The 25,443-nt window shown below is 39.7% G+C and overlaps 1 protein-coding gene across 1 annotated transcript in view; it reads right to left on the bottom strand.

Moving 5' to 3' along the window:
* The window catches only part of TOX (thymocyte selection associated high mobility group box), a 287,098-nt gene extending 267,025 nt beyond the window's left edge, over positions 1 to 20,073 (bottom strand). Inside the window, exon 1 of the mRNA XM_045007006.1 lies at positions 19,661 to 20,073. Within this exon, the coding sequence (XP_044862941.1) occupies positions 19,661 to 19,768 (108 nt within the window). The 5' untranslated portion in view covers positions 19,769 to 20,073. The remainder of the gene's footprint in view (positions 1 to 19,660) is intronic.
* Between the last annotated feature and the right edge of the window lie 5,370 nt (positions 20,074 to 25,443).

Below are 25,443 nucleotides of genomic sequence, written 5' to 3'. Positions count from 1 at the left end.
TCACAGTTCAGTTGTGGCTTATATAGACTGTCTATGAATTTGGCTTCTAGGTCAATTGTTCATAGACTTCAATTGTATTAATATGTGTTACATACAAGCAAGCATATCACACACAAAATATAACTACTCAAATGTGTGTATGTGTAACTTGATTGCAGTCCACAAGTTGTTTTAAAAATGCATCCTATCTTTCTGCAGTGAAGGGCTAAAGGGAAACATATTCCCCCCATTCCTTTATGAGGATATTAATGACTATATAAATCTCTCTCTACAGGAAAGTGATCTAGTCTGAGCATCACCTGAGCTCAGTCAGGAATTTAAACCCAAGATATATGCAAGTGTACAAAAATTACATTATATCCTAAGTATGAAAAAGATAGTTTTAAAAAATTGAAAGTATAAATGTGTACAAGCAAAATCCATGACTAAAATCCATCATTAACATTCACTGACAAGTAAAAGGGGCACAGAGTTGTTCAAATCCATAAAATAAATGCAAATATAGACACTCAGAGCTGAGAAACCAACACAGTTTCTCAGAGCCATTCCAGCCTCTAGGTAGATAAATATTTCCCTGCTAGACAGACAGACAGACCTCTCTCCCTCACACTCTCAGACCCTTTCTGCATTTGCACATTGGTTCCTGGAGCACTTTTAAACTATTTCAAGCTAAAATGGCTGATTAGCCAGCAAGTACACATGAGGCCAAACCATGCTAAATACATTTTTAAACTCTGTCAAGCTCTTACTATCCAAGGAAAGTGATCCATTGCTGAAAGGCTGATAGCCATGGCTCCCCTTCAACTAATCCATTTCCAACATTAATATCTAGTATGGACAAGACAAAATACTTACATTAAAGTACTGGACATAGTAAAGCTTTGTCTGCACAGGGAATTTTTGGAAAATCTTCGGCTGTTGCAATACCTATATTGACCACATTCTGAAGCAAAAAAACTGCTTCAAGAAATAGGTTAAGAGGCAAACATGGACATGGCCCATCTATATGGAGTTAAGTCATTTGCAAATGCCTTCCACCAAAGTGCAAGATTCCAAATGAGAAATGGATTTAGAAAAGATATAGATAACTTAAAAAATAATGAATAACAACACTTGTAGATGTTGCATAATGCACCCATGTGCACTGCAATACGAATCACAGACATAACACCAGCTCTGGAAGATTTACATGTTTCCTGTTGTGCAGGATAGAGAAGAGATGTAGTCAGGGAAAGTGGTGGGAATGTTTCACCTAAAGCAACATTCCCATGCGTGCTGTTTGCCCTTGAACCCCAGAAGTGCTCTGCCAACTATTAGCAGTATATTGAATGAACTTACTGGCAGTGGACCTGTGAGGAAGCTAGCAGCGAATAACAGGGCCTTCCCATCCTGTAGTGACAGCCAGGATGATCAGACCAAGGTGGTCATTCTGGCCGTGCTCCCCTAAACTTTTAGCACCAGGTTGGTGAGCCAGGGTAGAGGAGATCAATAGATGCATTTGTCACATTCTTACCAATTCTTCAGAATCCTGTGATCCTCTAAATTTCTAAAAAGGAATCATAATGCCACTATATAAATCCATGGTATGACTACACATTGAATACTGTGTACAGTTCTGGTCACCCCATCTCAAAAAAAGATATATTAGAACTGGAAAAGGTATAGAGAAAGAGCAACAAAAATGATCAGAGGAATGGAAAAACTTCCATATGAGGAGAGATTATAAAGATTGGCACTGTTCAGTTTAGAAAAGAGGCGACTAAGGCAGGAGGATATGATAGATGTCTATAAAATCATAAGTGGTGTGGAGAAAGTGAATAAAGGAAGTATTATTTACCCCTTCATATAATAGAAGAACCAGGGTCTCCCAATGGAATTTATAGGCAACAGGTTTAAAAACAAACATAAGGAAATACTTCACACAACACATCATCAACCTATGGAACTCATTGCCAGTGGATGTTGTGAAGGCCAAAAGTATAAAGGGTTTCAAAAAGAATTAGATAAATTTGTGGAGAATAGGTCCTTCAAAGGCTATTAGACAAGATGGTCAGGAAAGGAAACTCACACTCTGGGTTTCCCTAAATCTCTCACTGCCAGAAGCTGGAGCTGTACAACAGGGGATGGATCACTTGATAAATTACCCTGTTCTGTTCATTCCCTCTGAAGCATCTGGCACTGTCCACTGTCAGAAGACAGGATACTGGCTAGATGGACCATTGGTCTGACCCACTGTGGCCATTCTTATGTTCTGGGTGAAGATGAAGCATGGAAATCTTAACACAGAAAGAGAAGTTTTGAGGAAGGTTATAGAGGGAGGTAAGTCTCAAATGAAACTTAACCATAGCTTTAACTGCATAAGAGCTGGCTAACAAATGTGCTATTGTATTTAAGATAAGATAGGTAAGTAAAAGGTTTTATATTTGCATTAGATGTCTACTTAAATCTGCTGGGAGGAAAAACAGTTCTTCTTCCATCTGAGGAGATAACATATTCAATATGCTTAATAAAAGGTCTTTAGCTGCCAATATGTTTAAAATGCAATAATCCTGCAAATTAAGGGCCAGATGTGTCATTTGTTAATATAAGAAATGTGTAGGGTATTTGGAGTGAAGAAAGATTATGTACATCTTTATTTAAGAACTGAAGGTATCCAAGAGGGGGCTATGTAGCTGACATGCGCCCTAATCCCTCAGTCTTTAAATATGACAAAACTCTACCTTGACATCAATGGGAGTTTTGCCCAGGTAAGGGCTGCAGGCTGCAGACTCTCTAAATGTCAAAGCACCGATAAGGGCAAGAGAACTGTTATTTTTGTAACACAAAAGAGAGGTTCTGGAGATGTCATTACATTTAAATGTACTCTGGTATTGCATTCTGCTTTTCCATCTCAGCAGATACTGTTCCAAGATGGACATAGCGCAGAGCACAGTACTTTACATTAAATGCAGTTATAAGCAAGACCAGCAACCTTGGAGTGACTCATTCATAGGAGCAATTCATAGGTTACACTGGGTATGAAAGGCAATTTCAGAGTACCGCAGGAAGAAATGGAGTTTTATAACAGAGGTGATACCAACTAATTTCGAGATACAGATACATACAGTACAGGATACAAGCTGTACACTGCACATGCTTTTTTTAGACAGAAAAGAGTGTCCTTTACATATAGATCCCTACTTCTGAAAATACTCAAGTCTAATTCTGTCCAGTACTAAAATGAATTAATTTAGGGTTATTATTATAAATGCTGAAACATATTAAAAATTCAACACCAAAGAGAGGGGAGCTTTATATTTGTGCTGCATTGGATTTTAACACAAGATGCTAAGAACCGGAAAATGTACTGAGAAAAGCTGCTGACAGCCATCAAATGGTGTATGTAAAATGTAATAAGAGTTTTAGAACTATATTTCAACCCATATAATAAAGCACTGTGAAGGTGTAATTGCTGTCATTGTTCCAAACCTTTTTAAAGAACAAAATGGTAAGAAAATATGAGATTTGTTGAATTATTATTTAAACAATTTTTGCCATAATTCTGTCATCTGTAACATACATTGCTTTGTCATGAAAATATAAAATATAATGGAGTTCACCTTTTAAAATCTATTGTGACAGACTTCTACTAAATAACAGCAATTACTTCTACTAAATTGGCTTCTCCTACAAATGAATTGCATAAAAATTGATTCCATGAAATGTTGTTATAATCTAAAAATTAAACCCATAAAAGCAAGAAAATTCAGAGTTAAGCTGAAACTTCATTCTTAGCCCACCCAAAAGTGTTTAGATACTGCAGGACTTGCCAAAGAATGGATAATCCTTCATACAACATGTGCTGCAGTAACTAGAAAGTTTCAAGTTAATGATGGAATTCCAGCCTTAATACTGACTTTTCTTGCTTTTGTGGGTTTAAAGAGGCTTTCTAACATTATTTCAAACATTTCCACTTTGTGTTTAATTTCCTTAGGGTCGTCTTCTTCAATGCTTAGCCAAACAGTTGGCTGTAGTGATTGTTCGACATTTGGTCCGTTCCAATGCAGTCACAAGGGCTTGACGGCCGAAGAGTCCAACATCGGAACAGACTTGAGGAATCCATGTAATAGGAGGTCTGCCTCTGAGGTGCCTCCATCCCTCGGTAGAATTTTATTCCGGATGTTACAACCCACTTGGAGAATGGCATTTGCTGGAACGTCTTGTGTCAGTCTCCTGACATGTCCAAAAAGGGTAAGGTGCCATCAGTGGACAATGGCCCCGATAGTCCCCCCCAAAACTCAATCCAGCAGAATACATTTGCTACCTTCTTATTCCTACAGTCAGATAATGGGCCTGCTGCACACTGATCTATTATACAGGCAGAGAAGACGGCAACAACAACAAAAATTAAGCCTCTGTAATAGGAAGTTGTGGACTGGCAAAGTGGAAGGAGAACCCGTGTAAATGAGCTCTCTGCTGCCTGTGCTCCATACTTCTGAATTGATCTTCCTCCCTTTGAGGTGCTCGGGAACATGATGTATTGGACTATGGAGTAGGGTTGAAATAATATAGTTGAGGGAGAGATATCACCTAGCCTCAGGGGCAGAAAACTAGGGGGTGAAGGGACTCTTACCTTAGAGCAGGGGATATCTCTGGATAAACAGTCCAAGCCGTGTGACTGGATAAACAGTCCAAGCCTCCTCCTCAACTGCTTTTGTGTTAAAGGATCACTCTCCAAAACCCAACACACACACACACTGCTGGGGTGGCCTGGGGATTAATCTCCCTCCATGATCTACTTTTGGAGGTCACTTTTCCATCCTCTCTGTGGATGACCTCAGAAATGGAACTGTCACAAAAGGAATCTCTGATAGCTCCTTTGATGTTCCATAATGACTTCTGTACATGTACATTTATGAAACTTTTAAAATAACTCGACCTGACTGACATCAATAGCTGTGCTATCATGTAAATCTGAACTTGGCTACTTTTCTGGACTGGAACATTGGCCCAGTAGGGCATTATGTCTCCTTTGGAGCTACAGTGTTCTGGATCAGTCTCAAGAACTGAGTCACTACAAAGTTAACATGGACATGTACCTTAAAAATTACAGGTGGGGCGATAACTTCTTATGATGAATAGCTGACTTTCAAAAGTCAAGATAGCAAAGGATCCCATGTCCACTTTTTTAATTAACTGTCAAATGTTCATATTTTTAAAAAAGCAGGACAAAATATTTTAGAATTAAAGAAATATACAGAGATGTGTGTACTCAGCTTATTATTTCTATTCTCCTACTGTATATCTTGAAAATGTGCCCCCTCAGCATCATGTTTTCTCCAAGCTAGTAGGGAAAGATAACCCCAGTGCCCTCTTAGGAGGTATTCCCTCATCCCTGACATTGCACCCTGCATGCTTGTGTGACCTGGGGAGAAGGGAAGAGTGCTGCACATGTGCAGGCTATGCACTGCCAGCATCATGACAATAGGCTAGTTTGAAGGAAACAGAGTTGATTGGCTGTCATATAGTGGGAAGTCACATAAGCCACATCCCCTTTCAGGTGCAGTCATTGGGCTCCCCAGGATTGCTATTCCCTCTGCAACCAATGAGGTTAGTGTAGAACTGTGTTTCTGAACATGCTGAGTTCACAGAGCCTTTTGAGGGCAGGGAAGGCATTTTCTCCTTCCCCCCACTCTTCACTGAATTGGCATGGATTTTTCACCTTCCTCTCAGTATCCTGAATGTCCAGTAAGCAGGGGCTGTAGTATGTTAATGTTGAAATTTGGCAGTGGTCCAGAGCAGGTACCTGGTTAAAGGAATGTACAGCTCCTGGGTGAACCCAAGTATGAGAGCAGGAATAAGGGAGGGTTATCCCCTGTGGGTGGGCTCCTTGTCTGGTTCAGCAAGGGGCTCGACTCCTTTTGCTAGTATCCACAACCTTAACATAGGAAAGGGTGAAGGGCGAGATTCAGAAACTGCTGGAACACCAGTTAATTCTTTGTTGGGCAGAGGACTAAGAGTAGCCCTGCTCCAGGTTGCACTGAACCTGTTATTCCTGGACAGTTTTACTGGAGTTGAATTAAGAAATCTGCTGCCTATTTAAATTATATCAGGATGTTGTGTCTCTCTTCCTGCTGTGCATGAGTCCACAGACAAATACATTATTAAAAAAAATCAAAAAACAAAAGGAAGTATATGCTTCTAGAGTGAAATCAGGTGCTCCATGTCTTGTTTCATTCAAGAATAAACATTCATACTTGCATTTTCAGTTCCTGAAAATAGTGAATTACATGGACACAGGCTTAACTAGAATAACATAAGCAGGGACTGCTTTAATACTTTTTCTGCAATGTTCTTTGCCTGATAAAGTTCATTACAGTAATGGCATCTTTAAAAGTTAAACACAGTCAACTGAATAATACCTACATTTCTCACTTCAAAAGTACATTTTTCTTCTCTGAGCTCTCATTGTTACATACAAAAACCTCCTTAGAGCCCCAGAAAATTTAGCAAACCAGTATATTTAAGTGAACACTATACATTTTTTAAAAACAATGGCAATCACTTTATACTACAGAGGTAGAGAAGTGCCTTATGAAATTCTGTTGAGGTTTCACTGAGAAAAATCACTTTTTCCTGTCTTGTACTTGCATTCCGCAGGAAAATTTTGGCAGCATGCCAAAACAATAACTAAACATAAATATCCTTAAGTTGGGCCCTTGCACAATCAAAGCAGCAACAGACCCTACAATGGGAGCTGCAAGAGCATCTGTAGTGGAAAGGAATGATGAAGAGTTGGTGCAAACTCACCTAACCACTTTCTGGGACCCAAAACATGGCACCAGCAGCCCATCCCCACCTTGAGCTACCAGCTAATACAGTTAGCCCTGTAGCTCAAGTAGTGGCAGTCTGAGCTGCAATGTCAAAGAGATTCACGGATCAAACCCTGTTGATGATGCATGATGGGAATGGATGGAATGAATTATGTCGTCTTCAGAGTATTTCTACACTGCAATGTAAGCTCAGGGTTAGTAGAACTCAAAGTTAGCAGACCCTGAGTTTGTTAACCTAGGGCTTTAGTGTCTACACTCATTTGTTGCTCCACATTAGGAATGGTTGAAAGCCGGGTCCCAGCCTAAGGCTCCAGCATCTACACTGCATTTTGTGAGCCTGAGTCCAATCACCTATATCCCAGACTTCCTAGAGTCCTCCCAAAATGTGGCTGCTCTAACCCTTTGTTCATGGTGCAATGTGGGAAAACTTGATTATCCAGAGGACAAAAAAAGTTGGCCCACGGGACTATTAAATACATTCAGCAGACTCCCAGAGCACAAGTGCAGTGGGGCTCCATCTACACTGCAAAGCAATAGGGTTTGAACCCTGGGTCCCAGTTTGACTCAGGCTCAGACCTTCCACCCCCCTCCCCCCGGTGTCCTGGGCCCCTGGGTCCAAGAGCTGGGTTAGCATGATTTGTGTGTAGACAGAAAGGGTGTTAGGCTTGAACCTGAGTTTAAACCTTGGGTTTACACTGCAATGTAGACATAACCTCAATCACATAACAAAAAGCCACATTAAAAGAAAGTTGTTTAGATTGAGAAATCAAACACTCAAAAGTCAGCAAATGCCAGATTTAACTTGCCTGACAACCTTAATTCTGCCCCCTTGTGCTCATGCACTATTAATACAGTTTTAATTACACAATCACATCCTGTTCTTCCCACAAGATCCCTGGCTCATTTGGTGCACAGAATGGATGCACAAGAGCACAGAATCAAGGTTCCACTAGTTTAGGCTTAAAATAAGAGTAACTGGATGATGTTCCATGGCCTGTTGTACAGGAGATCAGACCAGATGATCTAAAAGTCCCTTTCGGGCCTTACAAATCTATGAATTGTTTACACCCTTCATCCCCACATTGCATACAGTCACACACAGCCAACGTGTTCAAATGTAATATGGCCCTACACAAGGAAGTAAGGAGACATAAATAAGGGAGTACTTTCATTCTCAGAGCACAGAGGAACTATGATGATATCTGTTGACTGAGTCATAATTCTTTCCTGGGATTCTTCCTGGGTCTGTACAAACCATTGTGCACAGTACCTGATTTCCACTTAAAGTTCCCTAAAGCCACCTTGCCACTTTGTTTCTTTCAGTGTTCATATTTTAAAACAGCCCCATTTCATGGGGTTTTATTGGTGGATTTTGGTTTAAAATGAAAACGAGAATCAGGTTTAAGATATCACAACACGATAGCTGAAACATTTCTGTCTGTCATAATGAACTTTTGGCTTCTCTATTTTTAGCTGAGCTCTTGTTTCACTATGGAAAATGTTTAAGTGTATTTCTCAATGTCATCTTATAACACCACACTGTTTACTTAAAAAAAAGAAAAAAAAATTAATTCAGCATTTAGGGCCCGATCCTCCCATTGAAATCAATGGGAAAATACCATTTTGCAATCAGACCACTAAGCGATGTGTTCCTACAGTTCTTACTCAGGCAAATCTCCCCATGAAATCAGTGAGAGTTTTGCCCAAATAAAGACTGGACCAGACCCAATATGTATAAGAACCCGTCACTATTCACATGGACAAAAAAACCAGTTTCCTCATGTCTTATGTAAAGATGCAAGTTACTGAAGAGCCGTCCAGCGCAGTCAATTTTTCCACTGGCTATTTTTTTTAACTAATTTTGTTCAAAGTACTCTTCAGAAAAATAAAAAGTTGAAAGATAAACATACTTCTCTTCACAAATGCTTGAAGAAAAATATGTTCTGGCAGTCTTTGACCAACTTATAATTGAAATGAATTTACATAATCAAAATACATCTTAATTTTTGTTAAAACAGTCTAAAAAATGATTGAACACATTTTTTAGCTGAAAAAGTTTTACAACCACAGAAGTATTTTGCTTTGTAATTCACTCCTCATTTACACACACATTTTCCCCCCTTCTTTGGAAAATATATCAATTGTTTATTTTAAAAAAAAGTATTTGGGGCATGGCTGACCTGTAGAGATATGGAGCTAAGCAGAGTCAGTGAATCCACTCACTCTGATATGCACACATGATATGCAATTAAAATCTCCATTCACATTCCTACAGGGTTGTCAATCAAGAGAAAAGCCTTTTTGACAACATTCAGTGAAGCGTACCAACTAACTGCTGAACAGGAACTTAAACAGTAACAGCTTTTGTTACTAGCAAGAATGGATTTTACCAAGATTGGGTTGAGTTTCTAAAGAAATCATTATGTTCAACATTTTGGGGGTTTTCATTAAAAATAAAAATACGTCAAAAAGCTTTTGTATGCTAAGCTATGATATTATGTAATACATCAAAGTTATCAGATATGTGAAAAAAACTAATCTTTTTGACTGTAGGAAACAATTTAACCTTTTACATTTAGAATGATTACAGGGCAGTTTATTGGGGAAAAGAGGACATTTTGATCTGTTTGCTATGCACTAGCAGCTAACCTTTTTAACATTTTAAGGTGTCTGGTCAGAAATTAAAGTTGGGAAGTCATTGTCCAGTTACCAAAATGTTCCAGTTAAAATAACACATTAAACATTCACAGCTTATGTGAACCTATTATTAGTATTTCAGAACTACTACATGTACTTACATTTTCATTTGTGAGTCTCTCTAGAAAATATTATGCACCTAGAATCTTTTCAAATGAACAGTGAAGATGTCATGCCTATAAACTTAGTTACTGTTTAATACCTAATCAAAGAACGTATACCTCATAATAGCATTACTATACTTTAAAGTCATAAATCTATAAAAGCAGGGCACAGTAAAAAATAATATACTGTGCTTGTTAATCTGCTGCTGTGTGTTTTGAGCAACTAACCTTGGACTACAATTCTGAAACAAGTTAATATCAGATACTAAAATATTTGCCTTCTTACTTATCATGCCCTCTAACTGAAGAGAGAGCAGATGCATCCTGACTATTAACAGTCATGACAAATTGCCTTACTAATGAATGTTACACACTGAAAGTGCCATAACTGATTAAACTACAATTTCCCACTACTAGATAGAGAGAGACTTGGGAACTCCAGCAGTGGACAACTCTGATGTTCTGCCAACAGGCCTTCAGGGCACAGTGTGGTATTTAGAAAAACACACTGTAAATTCCATATGAATATATTCTAAAAGACTGTGTGTATACAACAGGTTTTAAAGAACATTAGATGAAACAGCTTAGATTTGTAGCTCATGAGCCATGTAAAAAGGATGTGTTTTAACAATTTTAGTATCATTACAAGGCTGTGTTAATATTTCTGTTGGGTTTTTCTACTCACCCTCCCCTCCACCCTCAAAAAAATTGCTTGTGCTTTGCATTTCACATAAAATCTTTCTTTTGTCAGTCTCTTTGTTGGTGCAAAATTGGCAGCAGTTCAAATTCAAAGTACTCCTATTCATTTACTGACCATTAAACCAATGTCATTCTAGTTCACATCAGCCAGAGAGCTAAGCTCTAAAAAACATAAAAGGCTTGCTTCACCACTAACGAATAATGTGTACATTTTTACAGAGCTTAAACCTTAATGCTTTGCCTGAAACTAACAATACAGTATATCTTATCATTCCTTTTTCACAAGCAGGCAGCTGCTGAAACGCTTGCCACTTCAAAATATCAATTGCTTGCCAGAGTTGTTCTCAACACACCCTGTCAAACTCGTGTATATTGTGCAATGAAAATGGTGCGGGACTGAAAGCTAGAAATTGTGTCAAATTTTGCTGTAAGGGTATGATGTGCAAAGAACAACGTATGACAACCGTAAAGACTACAAACAATAGCAGAGGAGCCAGACACTAGATACATCACAACTGTGCCAGTACATATTTTATTGTATGTATTATATATTTAAAGCATGACAAATGTACCATTGTAGACTGTGCTACACAAAATAGAAACCCTTCAGCTAGTTAGGCTTTTTTTCATTTCTCTTGATGACAAATATGTAGTTAAATTTCTCTGCCTTTTGAACATTTGTCTGCAAATCATATAGGAAAAAAATATAAGGTTTTCAAAATGAGTAACAGAAACCAAAAGACAACAGTACAAGATGAGAAAATGAGATTTTGTTCAGTTTACACTTATGCTTCTCTCTGGGAAGACATAGTCAGGGTTACCTTAAAGGATATCTGAGGCTATGCAAAAGAAATACAATAGCACTGTGCCCATAAATTACAGTATACCTAATTTTAATGCAGATAAGTGCTGGTCTATTGATTTGCATGTTTCCCTGGCAAAATGGAAATTCCATGTGAACATGTTCTTTGTCTGCAGAAAATAAATTTTAAGCTCTTTATGAATACTGCATTTAATACCAAAAGGGAAATATAAGAAATAAATAGGTTGCTAACATAACATATATATGAACTCTAAAGAAAGTAAGTGGGAGAAGGGGGTGTATGTACAAATATATTACACACACCGTTTTTCACACTTCATTATGTTTTCTTTAAGAGGTCCTGGCTGCTGAAAAAATGCTTCTCTTCAGAGTACAATCTTAAGCTAACTGAGGGAAAACTGGCATAATAAGCAACACATCAAGTTAACTGTAAAGGTGACCATAGAAATACTAATCTTAAATTAAAGCAACCACAGATTGCTGAAATGGAAAAAAAATGTTTATGAGGAAAGATTAACATGAATGTCTATTAATCTTTCCACAACCCAGCTTAGGTTGCAAAACCTTTAACATACAAGTTTCTAGAGGGCCATTAACTGATATCAGGCTAACTGAAATGAATATAAATGCTTTTAAGGTGTTAATAAATATTTTGGAAAGAGAATAGGTGTTTTAGGTGGTTGGGGGTGCTGACCTTTGCTGTGTTTATTAGTGGGACAATGATGCATTATTAACACACAGCAGCTGTACCTGAACTGCTGCCATGAACATAATAGCCTTTTATAGCCATCAGGGGAGTGAGATAGGAGGCCTTTATTAACCACTAGACATGATTAGCACATTATGTGAACTTTAGTAGGCAAATTATCTCTTATTGAAATATGTTGGTTATAACTAATTGTAAACATGATTTTAAAACCTTCCCAATGCAAAACTACGAGTTTTACTACCATTTTGCAAATCATTGGCTAGCAATCTTAAGAAAAAGGGTTTCTGTTCTATTCATACAATCTACTAAAACAACTATGCCTCAAAGACCTGATTCAACTAAGATCAAAATATCAAAGTATTAACAACTCCACTTCATGAATATTAATCTTGAGAAATAAAATAAAACATAAATGAAACATTGCACCATTCAGTAAAACTGTTAATGAAACCTGTTTATTTAATATATATTTTCTACTAATGTTATAAGAAGTTCTTAAAAGATTAGTTTTGTAATACATTTTCAAGAGTTAACTTGAAAAAGTAACAGCATACTTTACTTCAAAAAGCTTAATTTTGGGAAAGATTATCCCCATTAGCCTTAGCAAATGAACACAGCACTGAGAGTCCATTATGAATAGTCTTTTATGCCCTAGCAGAAAGTCATTAACATAAAATAAATCATTAGCTTTGATATTGAGCTTCTACTATCCGTAGGTTTCTATGACTAATGTGAATAACTGCATCTGCGAAATGAGAAAGTATACTTTTTTTAAAGGTTATCTTCCCATTTTACTATTATTTTCTGTCTTTGTATTATTTATTACTATTTCAGGCTGATACAAATATGATCACTATATATATATATATATATATATATATATATATATATATATATAACAAAATAATATTAATATATAGGGAACAAATATTTTCTGTTGTATACAGACACAAATCCTGTATGACATTCCAACCAAAAAGATGACCTATAATCAGTTTATTTTATATACAGAGAGAGATACATACACACACCCTTTCCTGTCTCCTGTAATAATTGTCCAGACAGATCTTCAACTTCATGTGGTATCCATCACATTCCTCCTTCTGACTAGCTTCCTTGTGCAGAGGTTATCACATTCTGATTTCAGTGGGAGTTCTTCTTGAACAAGGAGCATAGGACTGGGCCCCATTATGGATTTCCTTACTATAGCAAATTTAATAGCAGCTGTAGCTCCCCTGGAACCTTTAAGACCATACAAAGATCTACAATAACATTAGGAGACAAAAGCACTACCAAAGAAGCTCCACTTCTGTGTTTAGCCAGCCTGTATTTTTGAAAAAAAAAAAAAACAATCTCCACCAATCAAAAATAGCATGATGAGATAACAGTCAAGAATGTGAATGCTAAGACAATCTGACATTTTTACTAACCTGGGTTTATCAGATGTTCATGAAACTCAAGTGTGTTTTGTGACTTGGAAGGCAGTATGTTTCTTGGGAGGAAACTATGCTATTAGGATCTATTTCAAATCTACTGACAGCCCAGCAAGAAACACTAACAAAATAGTTGAAGAAAAGTGCTTAGATACCGTATATGTTTGTATTGCAAATGGAAGATTAGATACATGTATCAGTACAGCCATATAAAACACAAAAACTAAAAATAAAATATACTGTATAAAAGATCACAGTAGAGAGCACACCACAAGCATAAATATTAAAAATGACAACAGTATCATGACCTTTGTAGTAAACAATTTAATTTTGAAGATTTAACTCAAAATCAAAAGCTGAACTCTTATTTTCAGTCAAACTCTTGGCTTACTAATGTAAAATTGCTTAAAGAAAAACACTGAAGAAAGCTGATCCTGGGAAACAAACTAAGCTGAAAAGAATTTTGCTTCTTAGCAATGACCATTATGGAAAGCAGTTTTGTTACTGTTGTTGCTGATGCTACACAATCAGTATCTAAGTATAGTATATTACCATGTTGCCATTTTCAAACTGAATGCTGTAGGGGAAAGTGTTATGACCAAGAAAATCTCATTCAGGTTAATGTGAATTCCATGTCTTAAAGCATTATGTAACTGCTGCTATAATTAACACTCTGTTGGCACTTTCATTATAAACCACATTTTTGAGTAGTTTATAACTCAGCCTTTTTAATGAGAAATTACTCCTTGGACAGAAAATTGGTTCATAGGTTGTATAACACCAGCACCCATGCCAACAAAATGTTTAAATTGATTAGGCCAGATTTAAACTGAGCATTTTAGTGTTTACAGCCTATGCTAGGCGTTCACAGGACATGTGTCCACTTCACAAAAATAAACATAACTGCCATTAATTGTCACCATTGTCAATTTCACAGACCAAGGATTGAATGGACCTGGAGACCACACTGTCACCACTACAAGTGGATTAATATTGAGTCACATTGCCAGAGCACAGGGGAAAGATTTTGCTACCACTATCCATTCTCTGTCGTGTCTGCTCTCAATTTGGGATTTCAGCCTCCAGAAATTTTGGTCTATTGCCTACCATGAGTACAACATTCACTTCGTTTGAAGAGCACAATATAAAAATGGAAAACTAAAAACTGTCCATTTTCATGTGACACTATGTAAAGGAAAATCCTGATTTAAAAAAAAACAAAAAGGAAAGTTTTGCAGGCTTCTGGGAACTGCATGGTGCAAGCTCCTCGTGAAAGTGCTGAGTTCCCTCAACTCCCACTGAAGTCAATGGCAGTTGAATACTCATTTTCTCATAGGATCAAGCCCTGAGTCTTTATGGTGAATAGTGACATTAGCTATGTTTTAATTTGAATGAAACACTGTACTCCTAATTTTCTTTGTTTTTTCAGAAATTTTCAGAAATACTGGAATCTAAGCAGATATATTTGCGGTTTGCTTATATCTCTGGGACTATAAACTAGGGTCTAATCTAAGAGAAGTTCATTCAACTTCTTAATATGTGACATTTCTCTGAAACCCATTATAAGGCTTCAAAGCTTGTAAAAATCAACAACAGATGAAAACATTAACATGACAGTTTAATCTTTTCTCCAAGAAGCACCAACAAATATCAAGTATGACTGTCGTGCACTAAGTGACCAAAGTTGTTCAGGGGAAAGAAAAAAAACACACCCTACTCAACATAAAGATTTATACACAATTGATACACAATTCTAGTTTTAGAGCTCTCTGAGATCCCAGCATTTAGGAATATCAGCAATAGAATGTATGCATAGTGAGCCATCAGAAAAAGTAGACTTTGGAAAGTTACACTCATGGGACATTTTGTAAAGAGGAATATCCATGTTGTAGTTAGACCTGAAAATGTAAAATATTCTATAATACTGAAATACTTCAGTCCATTTAAATCAAGTCACTAACAACTCCTATCTGTTTACGAAATATTACCCGTGTTTTTTCACTTCAGTGTTACACAGCTTTTTCATTTTGTTTAGTCTTTGATTGGGGGGGGGAGGGAGAGGAGGGTTTCCTCTTATTTTTTAAACAGCTACATTATTTCTCTGTAATCAGGCTATATTTTTCCATTGCATTAACAACTAACTGTGCATCCAGAATGGATGAGTTGTAGGCTTCTTTATTTCTGAACTAGCTAGACTAGAATCCAGTGCGTAATTCTGCAAGGCTAACCATTGGGAGCAGTAAAGACCATTATTTTCTCTCCTACTGTTGGCGGGGGCCAGCATCCCTGTCATTAGCAGTGTCAAAATATAATTATATTACTGATCCTTATGTAAGCAGATACTTAACACATGAAAACATAAAACATGAAAATGTTTCAACTCTTCTTATAATACTTGTGGAAACAGACTTTGGAGATGGCAGTACAATGAGGAAGGAAGAAGGAATATTATTGCTGTGTAGGTATATTTAAACTGATGATCTGACATCTTCAAATAGTACAAAATCCAGACAATATTTTACTACTGAATTCATGCAGTGTGCTTATCAAACATGATTTCTTTTTGTAACCTTAAATTCAGTTAAGAGCTATGATGTTACTTAAAACAGACATCAATTGAATAAACTGTTCTTATTAGCCCATAAATGTCTGAAATGCAGTTATGCTTCAAGTTTCAAGAGATGAACAGTATTACCTCAAGCCTAAATCTGTCTGTCCACTATGTTATTTTAAAGGCTGACCTATATACAGCAGCATACCATCCATTCTGTCTGTTTGTATAAGAGATACCTCACACAGTTGCCATAACCAACATTGTTTGCATTGTTCTTTCACTTTTCTCCTTCCATGGGTTATGTGAGAGAAACAAGTAAAAGTCTGCATAGCAAGATATGCAAAGCATAATGTGCGTTTACAGTAAATGGAGGAATGTTAAAATAACATTCTAAACATTTATGCCTAAGTTTATAAAACAAAGATCTAAGCAGTCTTTTGAAACAAAGACTGCCACCTGAAACGCAGCAGAGCAGAAAGATGGGACTATATGATCTACATTATTGTATTTTCTTTCAAGAAGCCATCAAGAGTGATTCATTCTGACTGTAGACCGCATAATTTCAAGCCTAAAACAATTATCTGATCATTAATAAAATTTATGTTAACAGATCAGTTATAAAACTTTAAAGTCCCTGACTAGTTGGGCAATGTACCTAAATTAGCAGCCATTTAATTAGAGTAAATATGTCACAGAATAAAGTTAATCAATCTTTAATTTTTAACCTAAAAAAATCCAGATAAGGGGCCAAACCCTGCAATCATTATTCAAGCAAAACTTCCATGACTTCTAAGAGAGCAGGATCCTGTCCTTAATGAGGATTGCAAGATTTAGCCCAAGGTAAACAGCATCAAACAAAACTAGACCATCATTCTACTCTGGAACATGGATCCATCACACTCCAGCAAGTGATACCCTTTGATTTTAGATATCATCTGTATATAGTCCACCAAACTTTCTGAAAATAAGTTCTAGGAACCTCCTCCAAGCCACTGAAAACACATTAATGAAAATGAGTGATGGCTGAATATTTTTAAAGCAACTAAGTGTTTAGAGCAGGGCAGATAAGTTTTCACAGCAATGTTAATCATGCTGGGTAGAGGAACTGAGGGAAGAGGTGGAAAATGAAATGTTCAGTAAATGCATGCCTCTCAAGGGCCTAGCAAACCTATTCAGTCCATTTAATATAATCAATGATCAGTGGCAAAGATGTTTGATAGAGACATGTTCATGCTGTAGAAGGTATCTTATATGAAATATTCCTAGTAAGTCATCTCCAAGCATAAAAATTATGTCTTATGACTGTGCATTTTTTAAGTCTATTATCAGTCCAGGCTAAGTTAAATAGAAGAGTTACAACTTTTCTACAGAATGAGTGCCTCATTTGCATTTAAAAAGAACAGTTTGCTCCTTCATACATGGCATGACTTAAAAGAAGCTTCAACCAGCTAGTAAAAAAAAATAAATCTGAAAACGACTTTCTAAATTAATTTATTCGATTTGCAGTGCAACCAACCAAAAATGATTTAAAGCACTTAATTGGAAAATGATTTAATATATTAAAGTAATTCCCGATTTTCCAAAGCATTTAACTTTTAAATTAAATCTGGCCCACTTTCTCAAGAATGATGAGTGAAATGTGTATTCAAGTCATTACCTTCTTTTTGAAGCTTTAAATCACTGATAGGTTTAATAACGTTTGTCCAGTTTCATTGCCAAATGGGTCTTCAGACACTCTGGTGCATATGTCATTAATTCTACCCCATTCTTCTTTACTTTCCAGAACTTTAAGGTTATAATTTACAATAAAAGATAGAAAATACTGTATATGGCAAGTCAGACCAAAAGCAGTACCGCAATGATTGCTATGAACATTTAAAGTGTACCACATATATTCTCTTGAACGCAGCTGTCCCCCACCCCACCCCACCCCACCCCACAAAGTTTACTCTTCTCCCAAACTTCTCCTGATCTCTAGGGCAGCCTGCGTGTACACTAAAAAACGCAGTTACTTAAAGATTGCTAAAAAACGTTCCTCTGGGATCGCTTTTGAAACTTCCTTCGGCATCAGTCACAAGGGGCCTGATATAACCCTGAATTCTCTAACTCCACTGACTATAAAAGAGTTACACCAAAGATGAATTTGGTCCCTTATGTTGCAAATGGTAGGTTAGCTCATGCTGGAAACCTTTCCTGAAAACTGAGGGGGGCTTCATCATAATGCTGCACACACTGCTTCTAAACAGGTTATATTTGACTTTATTGTTTGTTTATTTTTATCACTGAGTCTATGCAGTTGCCAGGAGTGAAGGGGACAGCCCTAAATATCTCTATGACGTGTATTGTGATTTGTGAACCCACCATGACAATGGACAAGCAGAAAACACAGTAGTGTTTTCAAACGAGTTAAACTGGGAGTACTACTCCTTTGCACTGGGCATCTCCGCGTGTGTGTTGCAAAGGCTGGGTGGCAATAAGCAGGCACAGAACCCTCTGAAAGAAATACCAAGCAGCAAGCAAGTCTCCTTGCTGCCTACATACACTACCAGCAGCAGAGTTTGCACTGCAAAAACATCTGCTACAGTCTGCAACAGCAGCCTTCCAAGCCAGATTTTAAACAAAAGCCTAAAACACACAGGTTTAAACACATCTTCCTATAAGTGCTTGTTCCCAGCTTTCTCCTCTGGCGGGGGTGTGCTCAAGAAGTGCTTTGGGCAGCTTGCACTTCCTGATTATTTCCAATGGCTAGCGTTTTATTCATGGGCAAAGCCCATTCCAGAACAGAAAAGAAAGTGCAGATCATGCATAAAATACCAGCTGGCTCACGCCACTGAGACAATAATAATGAAAATATCCCTCCTCTCTTGTTCGTGAGCAAACGGATCGCGAAGTGATCCGGGATCAGAGCAGCAAAACGAGTATAAGAAAACCCAGTGCTTGGGTCTTTTGTAAATAACACGAGCCTGCTTTGCATTTCCTCCTTCTCCCGGGCTCTTGTAGTAAACTTCTTTCTTTAGAGACATAACCCTATTTACAGTTACAGAGGAATTAATAACGCAGTTGCACAGCCAGAACAAAGTCGGTTCTGTTCAGCACAAACTTGTCACCACCCATTTAATTCTGTACACAAAATAAAAAGCGTGGTCCCGTCATCACAAATTGCTAAGTACAAGCTTTTCGTGAGCCTTGACACATGAACTGGAGGGTTCATGCAGAGCTTTCCATTATGTTTTGACTTTGGGAAAACAAATCTTTAGTTTGTTTGTTTGGGGGTGGGGGATAGAAGACAGAGTTACCTGTTCATTTAAATATCCCACATGGACATCCTTTTTCCACGCTGTTTCTCAGAAAGAAATGTACAGAATAACTAAATAGACTTCCAGTTTGGGGGAGACGTTATGAAAAATTCTCTCCTTCCCCACCTCCCAATACACCCCGTCCTCCTCAAGATTATTCTGGGATTTTATTTTAGTCATTCCACGAGAGAGAGAGAGAGAGAGAGAGAGAGAGAGAGAGAGAGAGAGAGAGAGATAAATAGACACACACACGGGTAGATTCCCAACAAGAACCCAGGAATCAGAGAAAACGCTCTCACTTTCCTGCACCATCGGGGTGTTTGGAAAACACCCAGAATTTGCCTAAAATATAACATTTTACTACCACACCGCCCCCCGCAAACAACTCCCACCCCGCAAGAATGGCTTTGGTGTGTCTGCCTTTCCTTGAGAGGTTAACTCAGTATGCAGCCTGCCAAGATCTAGCTCCCATTCACGCGTAACAAAACAACACCACACATAAAGCACCTCAAATAAAACAAAACACAAGTCACCTTGTTGCAATAGTAGGGGTCCAGGCAGGGAGAAGGTCCCAGACAAGGGGTATCAGGAGTGGCTGCAGGCTGTGGTGGTGGAGGTGGTGAATAAAATCTTACGTCCATTTCACTAAAACATCAAGCAAACTCCTTTCCTCTTTTTTTTTCTTTTTTCTTTCTTTTTTTGGTTAACGTTCGTGCAAAACAAAAACAAACAACAACAAAAACCCCAAGCAGGTTGAGAAGAATCAGCAAGAGGTGCCTGAGTTTAGGAGAAAAAGAAACACCTTCCTTGCCTCACATCCGTTGGTGGTTTGTAAAGAAAGAAAGAAAAAAAAACTCTTCCAAAAAAGCACCAGTCTGCAGATGTCTGCAAGAGAACAGCAGCAAACCCTCCTTCTCCTAGAGCAGGGCAGGTAACTTGGAGTATTGTTTTCCCTGCACACACATGCACTGGTCGCTAGCCCTGGGTGTAGATTTCGCTCTCTATTGGAGTCTCTGAGTTGTTTCCTTCCCCCCCCCTCCCTTCTCTCTCCTTTCTTTTTTTTTTAATCTCTATCAGTGTGAGAGTGTTGGGGGGGAAGGGGGGTTTCGTTTCTCCACCTTGAGGAGTGGGGAAGGGGGGAAGCTAGTGCACACCCGTGAGGCGGGGGGGCCGAGGCGAAGGCGCTCTGCTGGGCTGGCCCCGGAATGGCTGCCCCGTGCTGCTCGCCGGGAGGAGGAGAGGGACACCGTGTGCGCCGCTTCCAGAGTCGCGGCTCCGAGTGTGTTTCACACAAAGGGGCTCGCGAGTGAAGAGCCGTTCGCGGCTGCCCAGGACGGGGCTGGGGAGTGCCGAGAGGGGGCGCTGCAGCACCCCGGAGCCGCCACCTCCTCCGCCGCCCTGCCCCTGCCAGTTACTGTGGTGCCGCCTCAGCCCAGCGCTGCTGCCCTGCCCTGAGGGGAAGGCGAGGAGCAGGAACAGGGAGGGGCGGGGAAGGAGTTAAAGCAGGGGGCAGGGAGCAGCAAAAGAGGGGCAGGGAGCACTTAAGTGGGACCCAGGAGCTCTGGGTTTTCTGTTCCTGACTCTGCCACAGGCTTCCTGGGTGTCCTTGGGCAAGTCACCCAGGGAACCTCTTCGCTGTGAGGAAATACCCACTGCATGGAGTCTCCGAGCCTGGGGCAGCCAGCGTGGGGATCGCAAGGCAGGGCTAAGAATTGCAGTGTGGATGTTTGGGGTGGGGCTGCAGCCTGGGTGCTGAGCCTCAAGATCTCAGAGCTTGGGCTCCAACCTGAGCCGGGAAGTCTACACTGCAATTATTAGCACCACAAGCCCGAGTCAGATGACCAGGTCTTTTATTGCAGTGTAGGCATATCCTCAGGGTATGTCAACACTACACATTAAGCCAGGACTCTCACGTTTTAGCACAACTCCATCCCTTACGTCCACACACAAAGCAGTTTGTCCTAGGACCCTGGTGTGGCTGGGCTAGGGCCCAAGTCCCACTGTGACTTGCAGTGTGGATGAATGTCAAACCACAGCCCCAAGACAGAAAGTTTGCATAGAGCAGTATGGACACATTAGCACAGCTTTGAGACCTGGGTCCAGCAACTGTTAAGTCCAGCTTTACAGTGTAAATGTTTATCCAAGAGTGGGCTTGGAAACACTGGGCTCCACAGACCAGGGCTTAGTGTGCAGTGTAAACATGCCTTTACAGTCCCTTTGCCTCTCGGCTCCTCATACGTAACATGGGTATAATGATTCTTCCCCACCTCAGAGGCATGTTGCCAGGACAACACCATGAACACCTGGGACACGCATACAGTGTCACCATTTCTCACACTGTTATCACGAGTCTCGTGATATCCTGTGGAGTCCGTGGAAACATATAAGTAGGGGAAAAATCTCATCTTCCACTTAAAAAAAAAGTAATTTTCTATAGATCATGGTGGCAGAGACAAGCTTGAAATTATGACCTTAGTACACCATAATGGCTCAAAAACCACAAGGCAAATAAAAAGTATCTGAAATGTATTATTATTATAATATTTTAGGTAATAATTGGAGATATACCAATCTCCTAGGACTGGAAGGGACCTTGAAAGATCATTGAGTCCAGCCCCCTGCCTTCACTAGCAGGACCAATTTTTGCCCTAGATCCCTAAGTGGCCCCCTCAAGGATTGAATTTATAACCCTGGGTTTAGCAGGCCAATGCTCAAACCACTGAGCTATCCCTCCCCCCCTATGAGTTTGGAGAGTCTCACTCATGAGTTTTGAATGGTTTAGGTTGGCAATATTGCTTGGGGCTGGCACAATATGAATACTTATCATAGACAGGAGCAAAATGGGAGGAGGGGTAGGGAAATAGGGTGGCAGAGAGGGTATCAAAAACAGGGAAGAGGAGCAAAAAATTGTGGGAATAAGGGTAAAAAATGAGGGGGGGGAGGATAGGCAAGAACATGGGAGAGAGGGGCAGGTAAGCAAAAAAAGGGTATATAGCAGGTGTCCCCAACACGGTGCCCGTGGGCACCATTGCACCCGCATCCTGGCCGGCGGACAAGCATCTGCCGAAATGCCACCGAAAAGCAGCGTCATCAAGAGGCGCCGCCGCAGAAATGCTGCTGATTTTCGGTGGCATTTCGGCGGCGACACCTCTTGACGTTGCCGCTTCTCGGCGGCATTTTGGCGGATGCTTGTCTGCCAGCCACAGTCCTCGGTGGCTCGTCATCCAGCGCCCGCCACCCGGAAAAGGTTGGGGACCACAGGTATATGGGAATAAAAACAGGGGAAGAGGAGGGGCTTTAGGGGGATCACGAACAGGCCCCAGTGGGTTTCCTGCTGGCTTTCTGTCTAGGTTTTAATCAACAACAGGAGGGATATAAAATAATGCAGATCTGTAGGAAGGACGGTACAGGAAATACTCCTTGAAATTTGGTATATTTAAATATCACTGCATATTTAGAGAGATAATATGAAAGAAGAGAAAGTACCTTTTTACTTCTTCATTTAAAAAAGTCTAAGAACTTTAATGACCTCTCCATAGAGAAGCCTTAGTGATCACTCCTAATTCCATAGTGATGTTTAAATCTACCACACGCTCATATGCACATTTGCTTCATAAGATTCAGAGCGTAAAAGTACTTTCACTGCTGTATGTATTTTTATGAATATATTCTTTCTTAACATTATATAAAACCAACAACCCTAAAATAAACATTTTAAAATATATCTTGGTATGTTAAGTAACAAAAAACATGATTGTTAAGAAAATAAAGCAATGCTTCTGTGAGAAGCATTGATCTCTGTGTTCAGTGGGTCACACATTTTCATAGTGTGAAGAATCTATTAAGATAGGGTGTGTTTCCCAACCACCTCCATATCTAACCACCCAAACCTGATATCACCTTTTCCACTAGCAACTATAAAGATTGGTTACCTGAAATATAGATATATATGGGAGACACCAGATAAGAAGGACCTGAAGCAAGGTTCCTTTTTCATAGTTTAGTTAATTGATCAAAAATATCTCTGGAGATTCTCAGCGTTGCCACTCTCATAATTTTATTATTAAAAGTCTTGTGATATTAAGTGTTTTTCTTAAACCCTCTTTCTTGGATTCTTGTGATTACGAGAGAATCTCAGCTTTCATTTTCTTTAAATAAATAAGTTTCTAGATTTTATGGTTGTGGAGAAAATATTGAAAATATGATCTGAGTTCATCCTAAAGGCTCAAACATCAGAAGGCAAATAAAAATATCCCCAAAAATATATTATTTAAAAAATTACCAGCCATGATTTTCCAGGGCCTGATTTGGGATTGGCAATTAGGAGAATCCCAAACTGGTTTTGCAAGCATGTTATTGCTTGAAGACTGACAGATATTTCACTGTTGCAAATGGTTTGTCCATTGACCACAGTCTGATGCAGAGGAAGGGAGAGAGCTCTGTCAGGGAGTTCTGTACTGAGAAACTGCTAGTAAGAGGCTACTGTTACTCAGAAGCTGTGGTTTCTCTTTCTGGTTTGTAGAGGAGTATGATAATAGAGATGTTGATTCTAAAAGAGATGTTCTGGATGCTAGATGCAGAGGTGAGGATTTGGGTATCTGAATGACAATGGAGGACAAAGATACAAGCAGCAGGATAGATTGTAACTTTAGATTTAAATGAAAGATAATGGTAGTGCCCTTTGTGACAGATACTGCAACCACAGGCAATATCTCTGGGGACGAAATTGTATTACGTTTATGTATCACTGTAGACCATTGTATGCAGCTCCAAGGGGAGGGTTACCACAACTCCTCCAGGAAACAAAATTAATGGGGGACAGGGGTGATTAAGGTGAATCACTTAGATTGTAAACACTTCCAGAGAGGTACCTCCCCCTGGGGAGGCTTGCACATACTGATACAAACTGGGTTTCCCAGAGACCAACAAACAAAGAATGGGCTTTTGGCATCAGATGGCTGTATTTAAACTAACTCAAGAGGCAGGCACTCTGGATCTTGAATTCAGGCCCGTGCTACCTAACTCCAGTTACTGACTCCAGTTTGACCCTTGGCATGACTGCTGACTCCAACTCCAGCTTAATCCTTGGCATGGCTTCTGACTTTGACACTGGCCCCGACCTTTGGCATGGCTTCTGACTCTGGCTTTGACCTTTTGCATGACTTCCAACCATGGCTCTGACTCTGTCCCTGGCTCTGACCACTAGGTCAGACCACCCAATTACAGGCCCTGACAGCTTGCTCAGACCAATTTGCTCTCCTCTGGGACTCATTACTGAAACCCTGTACTAAATATGGACATGACTGGGGCTCTCGTCCTGCCATTGCCCCAGGGCCTATGAGCCTGCAGGAGCAGATCGCTGCCCTCCAGGCAGAAAAACAGAAACCGAGGGACCAAGTGCTATGGCTACAGACGAGGAATCGCTCCTTGTGTGAGCAAGCTACAGCACTTGGAATAGCTCCGGGTACCTACTCGGCTGCCCTTACGATGCCAGCTCAGTTAACTGACCCTAGAGTCCCTCTGCCGAAAAGATATGATGGTACCCGAAATAAGTTGTGTGGGTTCCTTACCCAATGCAGGTTCTTGGTTATGCTCCAGAAGTGTGAAACAGATCAAGTTAAGTGGGGCTAGTACTGAGCCTGCTTACTGAGAGGGAGGAGGGGCCTCTGGTGTGGACCTCTCCCACTTCTAGAGCAGGATCACCTAGTGTAGACTAATTGGGACTTATTCTTACAAGTGTTTGCCACTATATTTGATGACCCTTACAAAGCCCGTTGGGCAGAGACTGCCTTACAAAAGCTTCGGCAAACCCTGGGGTCAGCTTCTTCTTATTTCACCCAGTTCACACACTTAGCCATAGACACAGCTTGGAACAGTGCTGCTGTCCTCCATCAGTTTCAGCATAGTCTTTATGAAGAACTAAAAGATGAGCTGGCCCCCCTGCCAATTTGGAAGGGACTGCCCCTGTCTGCCTGCCAGTTTAGAAGTCTTTATGGACCTATGTATCCTGATAGACACCAAACTGCACAAACAGCAACTGGAATGTAACAGGGCCCTGCCTACCTTCTGCACTCACCCAAGGCTCAGCCCTTAGGCCCAAGCAAGCTCAGCTTCAGTCAAGCCCATGCAGACTGACCCACCTGTTCCTTAGTGAGCACGAGTGTAGAAAACAGGAGAACCACTGCTTCTGTTGTGTTGGAGCAGCACATGCAATATCCACATGTCCTGTCAAAAACCTCTGCTAACCTGATGACAGAAAAATGAGTAATCCCACACCCAGTCAGGGTCACAAGCCTGGGTACCATCAGGGAGAAAC

The sequence above is a fragment of the Mauremys mutica genome, chromosome 2 (genome assembly GCF_020497125.1).
Source record: "Mauremys mutica isolate MM-2020 ecotype Southern chromosome 2, ASM2049712v1, whole genome shotgun sequence".
In the NCBI taxonomy this organism is placed as follows: domain Eukaryota; kingdom Metazoa; phylum Chordata; order Testudines; family Geoemydidae; genus Mauremys; species Mauremys mutica.
Note: the sequence above shows the minus strand (reverse complement) of the source record. Positions and strands in the feature narration are given on the sequence as shown.